The sequence below is a fragment of the Schistocerca nitens genome, chromosome 2 (assembly GCF_023898315.1).
Source record: "Schistocerca nitens isolate TAMUIC-IGC-003100 chromosome 2, iqSchNite1.1, whole genome shotgun sequence".
Lineage (NCBI taxonomy): Eukaryota > Metazoa > Arthropoda > Insecta > Orthoptera > Acrididae > Schistocerca > Schistocerca nitens.
This window is the reverse complement of record NC_064615.1, coordinates 489,233,072-489,245,289: the sequence shown is the minus strand read 5'-3', so window position 1 is coordinate 489,245,289 and position 12,218 is coordinate 489,233,072. Positions and strand designations below refer to the sequence as shown.

At 44.0% G+C, this 12,218-nt stretch overlaps 1 protein-coding gene across 1 annotated transcript in view; it reads left to right on the top strand.

Moving 5' to 3' along the window:
• LOC126236431 (lysosomal acid glucosylceramidase-like) overlaps positions 1 to 11,955 on the top strand; it is a 153,251-nt gene extending 141,296 nt beyond the window's left edge. Inside the window, exons 9-10 of the mRNA XM_049945733.1 lie at positions 1,321 to 1,604; positions 11,779 to 11,955. Coding sequence (XP_049801690.1) covers positions 1,321 to 1,604; positions 11,779 to 11,896 — 402 coding nt within the window. The 3' untranslated portion in view covers positions 11,897 to 11,955. The remainder of the gene's footprint in view (positions 1 to 1,320; positions 1,605 to 11,778) is intronic.
• The last annotated feature ends 263 nt before the right edge of the window (positions 11,956 to 12,218 follow it).

Here is a 12,218-nt window from a genome sequence, read left to right as displayed (position 1 = left end):
TGGCACTTGTCTGCTTAGTGTTGTTGTGCTCTCATGACTAGCAAGATTCCATGGTCTGGCTCCAGTAGAACGTGTCTGGGATCAGCTGCGACGTCAGCTCCGTCCTAGTACCAGTACCAGTACCAGTACCAGTACCAGTACCTGGGATATTAACCGCCACTTAACAACAGTTCCTGGAGAGCTTGCCCCAGAAACAGATAGAACAGTTTATGATACCCTTCCCAACTGAATCAGTACTTGCATCCAGGACAGTTGAGGTGAACGTCATACTGATAAGTGGGTCCATACTGCCAAGTTCGTTGCTAATTTGATTCGGTGTTGTAACTACTGAAGTAACACCACATACCTCTCAATCTCTAAAGTTTCATTTAGTTTCCTCCTCCAATTCTGCGTACTTCACATTTTTTTGTCAGGCAATGTATATATATTCTGCTATCGAATATTGTCTTTATGATAGTAATGACACAAAAATGTTTCGCCTTTCAGATACTAGAGCGGTGCGAAACTTGGTCGAATTGGGCCACCAGTCAGCTGCCCACTCCTGCCTATGAGAAGAACAGCAGACACGATATGCAGAAATATAGCCGAATAATACTGACATCCATCTGGTGTAGAAACTAAGGACTTCTGAACTCAGACATAATGAAGTGCATCAAACAGAATGACTTCCACCATGCCAGTGAACATGGATTCTGGAAACAACTATCATGCAACACCCACCTCGAGTTTTTCTCAACAGACATTGTGAACGCCATAGATTAGGTGGACGCAGTGTATCTTGCCTCATCACCACACAATTCAACTCATACAAATATCCGTGAGTCGCAGTTTTTGGGTATGTGAAATGAAATGAATACACAGGATCAGTTGTTGGTAAAGCACGTGCTATACTTCAGTTCATTGGTAGGATATTACGGAAACGCAACCAGTCCACAAAGGAGATTTCTGGAACTCGTGATCCAAAAAAAAAAAAAAAAAAAAAGGCTCTGAGCACTATGGGACTCAACTGCTGTGGTTATCAGTCCCCTAGAACTTAGAACTACTTAAACCTAACTAACCTAAGGACATCACACACATCCATGCCCGAGGCAGGATTCGAACCTGCGACCGTAGCAGTCCCACGGTTCTGAACTGCGCGCCTAGAACCGCGAGACCACCGCGGCCGGCCTCGTGATCCATCCTAGAATATTTCTCAAGTGTGTGGGACCCATACCAAATAATCATCCCACTGTTTACTGGGAGCAGTACTGCTGTACTACAAGCACGAGACTAAGTCGTGTTTAATCGCCCCTAGTGAGATGCGTTCTGTGTGTTGTGCAGGTGACGAACCACTGGACGTCCGGCTGGGAGGACTGGAACATGGTGGTGAACACCGAGGGCGGCCCCACCTGGATTGGAAACCATGTGGACGCGTCCATCGTGGCTAACGCGACGGCCGACGAGTTCTACAAGCAGCCCATGTACTACGCCATCGCGCACTTCTCGCGCTTCGTGCCGCGCGGTTCCCGGCGCGTCAGCCTCCAGATGGACGCCTACACCAACGACGTCGAGAGCGTCGCCTTCCTCACACCTCAAGATGACGTCGTCGTTGTCCTTCAGAACAAGTACGTCGGTACTCTCTCTGCAGCCTGAGGTCCACTCACACTGGGCTGGCTGTACTCCTTTACTCTTCCACTACATCAGTAGCGTGTGGTACAAGTTGAACATTTGCGTCTGACGGGAGGCGTGCTAGTGTAGTGGGTGCAGTTGTGATGACCACTGCGTACAGAAGGCATAATGGTCAGCGCACCTGCCTAATAAGAAGGAGGCGGTTCGAATCCTGGTCCTGCACAAATGTTCTACTTTGCTCATTCATATAAATCAATGTCCGCTGGGAGATAATGTCTTAAATTACTTTGTGTCTTAATACACAATAGCTGTAGCATCAAAATGGTGTCTGTTCTTTCAGAGATGCCAGAAAGAACAGAAAACACATATATCTCTCACAAGTGCCATGTATAGACGTCCGTCAGATGTACAAAACTGTGTTCTCATTCGATTGCCCATTATTTTGAAATTTAATTACGTGAGCGTACAGAATGGTTGTTAACGATCTTCCCTTGGTGAAGGTCCACAGTTATATAGAATTCTTTTAAAGAAATATCCACCATTTGACCCTTAATTGTTCACTTATTTTACATAATCATGATTTCGGTTCTGTAGCCATTATCAAGTGTATGTTGACATGTTAAAATTGGTCTGACCTGTTTGTGACATATCATCGTCGAAAAAACGTATTTTCGACGACGAAATGTCACAGACATGACTGAAAATAAGTGAACAATTAACACTCAAAAGGCGGAATTTTTTCCAAAAAAGGGAGGGAGAGACAAAGAGAGAGAGAGAGAGAGAGAGAGAGAGAGAGAGAGAGAGAGAGAGAGAGAGAGATTGTACATTCTAATTGATTGTTTTCACACCACAATGTAATAGTGACTGCTTTGTGGCTTGGGGGATTAGAAAGTAGTTACAATTTCGGCATGTTCCAGCAAATCCTACGGCCTATCCTCTTACCACAAACCTCTGGTTCAGAGTTGCAATGGAAGTCTTCTGCACTGAATGAAGAGGATGTCTCTCCATTGCTCGTTCAGTAACCTATAGAGTTCATCAATCCCTATCAGTTACTTTCAAAGCACTGTGAATTATTATTTCCCTGAAGTTCCGACGTCTCAGAAAAATCGCTTACACAAGATCTGGGCACATATAACCGCTTTCTTCTGAACGTCTTACTCTGTTATATTTGATTAGGAAGTCAGTCAATTTTCTCCGTTGGATTTATTTGATGTTGGCCTATTTTGTCCTAAGACTTTTGGCCAGATAATATAAGCTACCATATATTTTTAACTCACTCTGAACTCCGCAGCGAGTTCCACAGATTGGTGAAGTTACTCTGCCAGTCTCAGCATCACATGCAAGACACCACCCGAGGTTGTAAAAGTTTTACAGTATTTTTCCTGGTCAAGACAATATTTAGGCAAATTTCTGGCTGGAGAATTTCTGAAACTACCCTCAACATTGATCATTATAGTAGTATTTTTCTGTCGTATAGTTAGAGAACTGCTAAAGTTACACTCAGTTTGGACCACTATGGTGGAAGGCCGGCCGAAGTGGCCGTGCGGTTAAAGGCGCTGCAGTCTGGAACTGCAAGACCGCTACGGTCGCAGGTTCGAATCCTGCCTCGGGCATGGATGTTTGTGATGTCCTTACGTTAGTTAGGTTTAACTAGTTCTAAGTTCTAGGGGACTAATAACCTCAGCAGTTGAGTCCCATAGTGCTCAGAGCCATTTGAACCACTATGGTGGAAGTGCTTGTATTGCTGTAAGTGAAATTGCGTCAAGCACCAGACGTCATGTCTCCTCCAGAGCATGTTGTACCGACACGTTGATGGCTCATAAAATACTGTTAGATCGTCCAACAATTGGTGACTGTCGACTGAAGCTCTGGAGAATATGGATATAAATGGTTGTCATTACTCGTTTTACTGAAAACTATTGTGCATCTTTTTAAACGATTCTCTTTCAAAATAAAAATAATTTTCTGAAGCAATATTTTGGAAACACTGATATAATGAGGCTGCCTATAATGGTGTGACTTCGCCACTGTAACAAGTATCAACTGCATTCTCATTGTAAGCGCATGGCTCTCCGATACTTCTTACTTGCCTTTTGTTCTGTAGTCACTAGCGATAAAGGTCAGCAGAAAGTCGATTGAGACACTGACTTATTTACATTAGTTGCTGAAGTTGTGTGAAGGAGAGGAACCAAAATTACGGAAACGAGATTGCAATTAAACGGTCGGTAGTGAATCAAGAGTGTACTGGACAGCCAGCTCATGTCTAGTAAACCAGACACAGCAGTTCGAGCACGTGATTCAGAGAGCTGTAATTGTGTGTCGAGCAGAACTCGGACTGTGGTGATGGACAAGGTCGGCTTCAGGTATATCAGCTTTGCTTGTGAATGCTATCGGCTAAAACAAGTCTCTCTAATTAATAGCTTCGTGGAAGTCCTTCGCAGGTAAAAGCAAAGGAAGTAGGCTATGTGCACTGCAAGCAGTAGATTCTTAGTATGGTGTCACACTGCATTATCCTGTAAATGACGATGGTATCGTCAGTTGTGCAAATAGGCCAGTGATTGAAAGCTTTGTTTTTGCAGAGACTTGTTACAAGTATTTCTTATTTCATCCATTAGAAAATTGTCTTGAAAGCTGGTCGCAATAAAAGCTAATGTTTAATTTTTGACGACGAATCATTGGGTTCTCGAAAGCCCGTTACTATAAAAGCTATTGTTTAATTATTAACTACAGATCACTTTCTGCTGACTAAAGCATATTCCTCTATTCTTTAAGTTAAATTAACTATCCTTTGAGTGACTGATATGAAGCTCGATACAAGTTTCGAAATAGTTAGTGGGAATACCCGTGATAGATTAAATGCATCACTGAGTGCAGACTCTCAATATCATTGCACCATTAGCTGCCAATAAGAACCATGCCACAATATTTTAATCTATAAGCGAATACAGACATCTAGTGTTACCTTCAATTCTAGTCAGCAAATCTCAATATAATGTTTGAATAATTAATATGCTGTTCTGCAGCCCAAACTTCCCACATTTGCCACCTCAGTGAATTGTTAGCTGCCATTGTTTCTTTTTCAGGCAGTTCTTTTTCTCCAAACAGTCACGTAAGCCCTCTCTTATGCGCTGCATCTAATTGGTCAAAAATGCTATGGTCACTGAAACTCCTACTACTATGGTCACGCCTCCTGTCATCTCCATGCTGTGCTTTGGGCAAATCTCTCCCTTGGTTAACCAAGGTTTCTCAGCCAGGCTAGTGAGCCTTCTCATCCCACCAAGCGTTCCACAGTGCCACCAAGGTCACACGACTCTTCTGCTGTCTCCACGTTGTCTACCCTATCTGTCTGATCATTACCTGCCAGGTTTGGCCTTAATTTTCGGACACCAGGGCTCGTTGCCTCTGTCCTCCCCAAGACACTATCTAGTTTAACGGATCATGTGGAATAGGCTCATCGCTATACTCCACACTGTCCTTACTGTGGCTGATACTGTGGTGTCTGTTGCATGGGTCAGGGCAGCGGGCCTCCAGGGCATGAGATGCACCACCCTGGCGCTCTTCTGTGGACTCGTTTGTACATTTGGCTGTCCACCATAATTACTATACGAGTGATATTTTCTTTTTAAGAAACACACGTATTCTCTACTTTTTCTCGAGGTACTATCCCAAATTTTTGCCAAGTATAAAACGTCAACATTTTTTCTATACCCACAGCGTACAGTTCGATCGCCATGCTCTGTCCCGATGATTAATATGTTTTGACCAGTATACACAGAACTCTTTTACCATACCATCTAGCTTGTCCTTGATACCACTTATGAAATCTTCGAGCAATTCTCAATGGATTCCTGTCGTCCAAAACTCTCTTAAAAACATGTCGTCAAGCTCTTGTAAATCGTAACTATCATTAACCAGATCATTCACCAAACTCATGGTATCCCTGGTAATGACCTACTAGAAAAGACATTTGTGCCTGAGCAGACGAGGACTCTGGTAGCACGTCCATAAATTCTGATATAAACAGCTTCAGATGCACGTTTCTGTACGGATCGAAATAACTAAATTTACAACAACGAATAAATGCATCTGCTGAAATAACAGGTGAACGTTGTGGCACAGTTCGTGACGACTTTGAAATTTCCTTATTGTTTTTCACCAAGTTCTCGTCTACGGTGTTACTGTACACCAGCTGTACTGCTTGAAACGATTTGTGTGCCTTGGTCTCTAAGCCCAGCAAGTGTCTCATGTGATTTACATGTTCATACAACTTAGTACTGTTAACAAGGGTTATCTTATTACGAATATCACTTTTTTTGCTCTGCTGCCTGCCCATGTTCAAAATAATTTTGTGCGCTTTGCTCAACGAAAGTGCAATATTCAGTGTTATGTTCTTCCAGACTTCTCTGTATGTTTACTTCAGCTTCCTTACCTCATACTTAACAATTTTTCCAAACTTCATGAAGATCAGAATTTACTTTTGAAAACGCTTTCTGTCAACTGTTCACGAATCCTCTGCACTAGTTCTACTCAGAATTTGGCAAACTGCTGTTCCATGTCGCACATTACTTCCGATTTTAACTTTGTTATTTCTGTTGACATATGAGAATTTACTGCTTTACCTAACGTTTCATTGCCCAGTCTGATTTGGGTTTAGAATTTCATCTTGAGATTGTCTAATATCCCACTACCCTTACTTATTTGGGCTTGCAGTTCCATCTTGAGATTTCCTACCACTTCAATCAATCACAACAGAAAAACACTTTGCCCATTCGGGTTTGGTTCTCGAACCAACTGCTCCACCAACCGATTTTTCGTGAGTTGAGTGTCATCAAAGCCTGCCAGAGGTGAACTGCTCAAATTAATTTTGAGTTGTTCCACTTTCACTTGTTCCAACTTTACAGTATTTGCAGAGTCTAAACCCATTTCCCTCTCAACCAAACTTCTTATTGGGGATAGGTCTTTGTCAAGCCTGTACATATCAATTACACCTTCCATTTCCTCTAGTGAAGTGGAATCTGCTGGTTCTCTATTAGAATTAGTCATTGTGTTCTGTAAAGTTACTAACACATCCGACAGCTTGTAAAGCATATGAGAGCCTAACTTCGGATGTGGCTGGCGCCGCCTCAGCTGCCACCTCGCCCGCTCTTGCGTGGACCTGACTGCCGTGCTGTTGCCCTCGGCCGTTACACGCGCTCCACGTTACTTGGCCAACCGGTACCACCCACTGCCTCACGTGTACGATCTCGTTTGGTGATGCTATGTGCTTCAGCGGAAGGTCACGACCTGTTCCTACACTCTGACTTTTCTCTCCATCTCCAGCTGCTACTGCACGGTGTCGTGCTGCTCTACTCCATCTACATTGTGTTAAAACTATCTCACAACTTTCTCAGCAATATATTTTTAACACCACAATGTACTATTTTGAAATCGCATTTTACTGTTTCTTCACCAAAATCCAAACCGCTTGTCAGATGCCTATTCACCACTTTGTAACTTATGCACTCTTTCCTCTCGTATTTTTCGTGAATTAGGCTCGTTACCTTTTTCGTGTCAAACAAAATGAAACACTTCAGTAAGATATGAGAGAAAATAACGATGGTCCAAACCGTAATCAACAACATACCACATGTAAACTGCCTGTATTAGGAAGCTTGAGTATAACAGGAATGTGTTGACCTAGTGCATAGGATACCCAGCTTTTTGGTTCTGCATCTTCGCGTCCCACCACAGAACCACGGTGTTGCATGTTAATATCAACATCGTTTAATTTTCATACTGAACCACCCTACACTCTAACGCAATTCAGTATGTGGTTATAAAAAACCCAGGACGCTTCATAAGTAAATATATTCTGTGTTGGCAAGTTCTACAGTGCTTTCTATGATGATGGTAAACATCCTCAGTGCCGCGACAGGAGTGAGGATCAGCACGTGTTTATAACCGCAGCCCGTTGGCGATGGTCTGTACTAAAACTGGATTTCGGCCTGCAGCTGCCTGCGCACGCTGACCAATAATCCCCGAGCAGCGGTGCCTAACAAACTAAAACACGTAGGCATCACGTGCCACTTAGCACACAAAAGAAGATATTTTCCAATTTTACACCTTCGTGAATCTCTTAAAGAGGATGTTGCTGTAGATTTCTAGAGAACAAACAATTTTTTTAAAAAAAGCTAGTAAAAGACAAAGTATTACTGTATCTTTTGAAAACTCTAATGTGATCTGACATTGTCAGGCAGATCAAAGAACTGATAACGCTATTTTCGACTTGAGCTTGACTTTTTTAAATTCCATTGTCATGCAAAATAACACCACGAGGCGCAGGCTAAATCAATGAATTGACCGAACATTTAGCTTTCGTTGTGGTCTTCAGTCTAAAGGCTGCTGTGATACAGCTCTCCCTGCCGGTCTGTCGTGCGCAAGTCTCTTCATCTCTGCACAAATCCTGCAACCCCTGTCCACTTGGGCCTGCTTGCTTCCTTGGCCTCTCACTACGAGTGTTATCCTCACACTTCTTACCGTTACCAACTTCGAGATTCCTTGTTGCCTCAGGATGGGTCCTATCAACCGATTCAGTCAAGTTATGCCATAAATTTCTTTCTTCCCCAATTCGTTTCCGTGTCTCCACATTTCTTATTCGATCTACGCTCCTAATCTTCAAAAAATGGCTCTGACCACTATGGGACTTAACTTCTGAGGTCATCAGTCCCCTAGAACCTAGAACTACTTAAACCTAACTAACCTAAGGACATCACACACATCCATGCCCGAGGCAGGATTCGAACCTGCGACCGTAGCGGTCGCGCGGTTCCAGACTGTAGCGCCTAATCTTCAGTGTTCTTCTGCAGCACTACATGTCGAAAGATTCTATCTGCTTCTTATCTGAACTGCTTACAATCCAAGTTTCACTTCGTTCAAGGTTACAACCCAGACATATACCTCCGGAAAAGACCTCCAGGTATCTTCATTGACATTAGATGTTGACGAATTCCTGTTTTTGAGAAATGTTTTTCTTGGTGTTGCCAATCTCCAATTAATGCCCTCTCTACCTGGTGACTCTGCCAGTCCCCTACATGTTCACCCTTGAATGTGACGCACATTTTCCAAAGATGGATGACTTATACATGAGACCTTAAGGAAATGTTCCACCTCGAAAAATCACCTCGTCGCCATTGTAGCAATACGAGCCCTGCAATAGGTTTTCTATAGAAGCAAAGAGAATGAAGTCATTAGATGCCATCTCAGGACAAAATAGCATTTGTGATTGTGTCGTATATATAATGAACTACGGTGTTTTCGTGAAGGAATGTTAACGCCCGTGGAAACATTCCTAGGACGCTTAGCCTTCAGAGCCTTGCGAAACCTTTCCAGGACATTTTGGTGGCTTGCTCCTGTGACGGTTTGCCCTTTACGAGTTACATCTGTCAGCTCCACACCGTGGCAATTCCAGTAGAACGCTGAGAATCACCTTGCCCATTGACAGTTGCGTCATTGCTTTTCCCGGCGGTGGTGGTTCGACTGCTAGGTTTGCTCCTTTGTCTCGGTGTTGTGGGGATAGACCTGTCATTCGTTGATGGTAATAGGATGGCTGAAGGAGTTATCTGCATCGGCAGGACAGGATTCAGCTACGACACTAGAACTGCTGCATCTGCTCAGCTGGCTTTTTGATTGGTTGTAGGCAGTCGCAGCCGACCTTTATGACTTTCAAAATGGTGTGTAAGACTGTGAAATCTGACCCATTGGTGATTTTTCCATTATCACATCGATTGTGGCATGCTAGTCGTCTAGCACCACGACCTGCACTTATATTACGATTCCCGGTTCTGCTCAGAGAGATGGTCTCCCCTATCGATTCAGAATTACTTCACTGGAAGCGTCTGCGACACTTAACCTCTCTTATAATGATGCATTTTTACTGAACTCTTCTATCATTACAGGTTGGATTGTTGCGGCGTTGTTCCCCTTTTAATGCAAAAAAGTAATTACCGGACGCCACTCGACTTTATCAGTGAGCTTTGTCATTTTGTTGTCGCCCTTTGCATCGTGCTGCGGTACTGTGGCGCAGGAATTTCATGTGTACCGTAAGTGCAGAGATATACCTACAAACAAACAAAGATATAAATTATATAACTTTATTTTCGGAAGTGATAATTACAGCTGCACTGCCAGAAAAAGTTAGTCTAGAAGTTTCCAGTTCACTCAAGATTTATTGTTGCAACATTGCTTATGGAGTGTTTGCGAGGATTACATTGAGAGACCAATAGCGTAAGTGGTTCTGAGGTACCAGTTATCGATCCATACTGAATCGGCCACATTAATATGTGGTGCAGCCTCCACGGCTGCAATCAAGACGCTGACTCTGGCATCCAGTCGATCGTGCTGATAGCGAATACTGTCCTAGGATACGTTACGCCACCCTGTTCGACCGGTTCACGTAGTTCTGTAACGCACGAGACACTTCTCGTCCCATCATATCCACCACGTGCTCTGTTTGGGACAAGTCCAGAGTCCGCAGATTGTGCTGGTCGGCGAAGTTACTGCACGTCCTGCAGAGCATGTTGAGTTTCGCGGGCGGTGTGTGACCGAGCATTATCCTGTTGGAACTACGCATCACTTTCCTGTTGCAAGAATGGCAAAAGAAAGGGTCTAACAATGTTCTGTATGTACTGAGGGTGGGTTAACGTCTTATCCAGGTTATCGCACACCAGATCATAACGTCTGGTTTGTGACCAGTGTGTCTTTCACTATACGAGATAGTGCCGACCACATCTACATCGTACACGTAAGCAACCATCCCTCGCGTGTAGGCAGAATGTAATTTCATCGCTGAAGACCACAGCGCGCCATTCCATTTTCGAAGTGATCATCTGATGTCACCAGTCGACAGGGCACGTCGAGTTTGTGACGTGAGTGGAAGACGGACTAAGGAATTGCGTTTCTGTAGTCCCACTGCTAACAAAAAGTTCGCAACAGTTCGTGCTGACATGTCTGGGCACACAAGCTTACCTGTGCTGCAGTAGCTGTACAATTTGCCACTGCTGCCTTTACAGTACGGTGATCCTGACGAGCGTCTGTGCTGCGTGGACCTCCAGAACCTCGTCTACGTGTGTGAGAATGTTCGCCGGCCGGTGTGGCCGAGCGGTTCTAGGCGCTTCAGTCTGGAACCACGCGACCGCTACGATCGCAGGTTCGAATCCTGCCTCGGGCATGGATGTGTGTGATGCCCTTAGTTTAGTTAGGTTTACGTAGTTCTAAGTTGTAGGGGACTGATGACCTCAGATGTTAAGTCCCATAGTGCTCAGAGCCATTTGAACCCTTTGAGAATGTTCACGTGAGCAGTGACACCAGCATCGTTGCATAACTGACGCTGCACGTCCAACTTGTGTGACAATTCTCCGAGAGGACCACAATTTGATCCCTTCCAACTTGCTCAGTTGGCTGTAGGAAGCACGTGTGTATCTTCGTTGATTGCCTTTTTGCTTCACACGTCTGTACCACACTCAGCCTTCTGGGTGAGCATTCACTATTAGACACTTGAAACAAATGGCACTCTGGTAGCTGTGGCACTACGCTATCTGTTGGCGGGCAATGTTGAAACCATTACCAGAACATCCACTGTCCTCCAGGTGGCGTATACCGTCACCGGGTCAAAATCGATGTAGTATTTCCACGTGTACTAATTTTTTTTGCGACGATGTATGTGACCACGACTCATAATATTACAAATGTTATCATTTCCTGCAGGATATATACAGTAAAGATGCAAACAAAAAAAATATTTTTGTTTCCGTTGGCAAAAACATAACCACAAGATATATTGTTAAGTCTATAGCTTACTGGAAGAAAGAAAATATTCTGATTATGTGGGTATCTTCTAATGAAGCACTGCAATAATATCGGTTGTGACAATTCCCTGCTTCAGACACTGTTACAGTTAATGAAATGCCGTTTACAGTCAGAAACCAATAATTTTTGTTTATATAGAGCTGACCGAAAATTTATTAGCTAGGTACAACATGACAATCGATGTGGAATGCAGGAATCTGCAGGCTCACCAGAGTACTGTGCTCATACAGCAGAGTCCTGCAACCGGATATTGTAGAGATCAGTGCCCATTGTTACCCCTATTGCATGGTAGGCTGTGTGCTGACCCCGTTGTGTGTGTGTTGTCAGGCAGGGGACGCGGCGCTCCGTGGTGGTGTGGGACCCCCAGCTGGGAGAGGCGTCGCTGTCGCTGTCCGCCCACTCGATGCACACGCTCGTCTACCGGCGAGCCGGCAACACTGTCTGAATGCCGCTTCTGTACCACAGTACTCTTCAAACACACTTGTATTACAGACCAAATAAACACACTCCTACTGAAAAAATCTGTGTTTCTATGTTCTACTGCAACTTCCAACAACCCTCATACTTTGTATACCTAACACTTCAGACTCTACCTTCAAATTTCGTGGCGTCTACCTTTGAACTGATGTTCGTTGTGTGTGGCCTCTTCACACAAGGGCACCATCACATAGAGAACAACAACTTAGAAGGGAAATTCCCCATCGCACCCCTTTCTGATTTACTTGTAAAATGGGCCATTGGATAACTCGTCAAAAACTGAACACAGA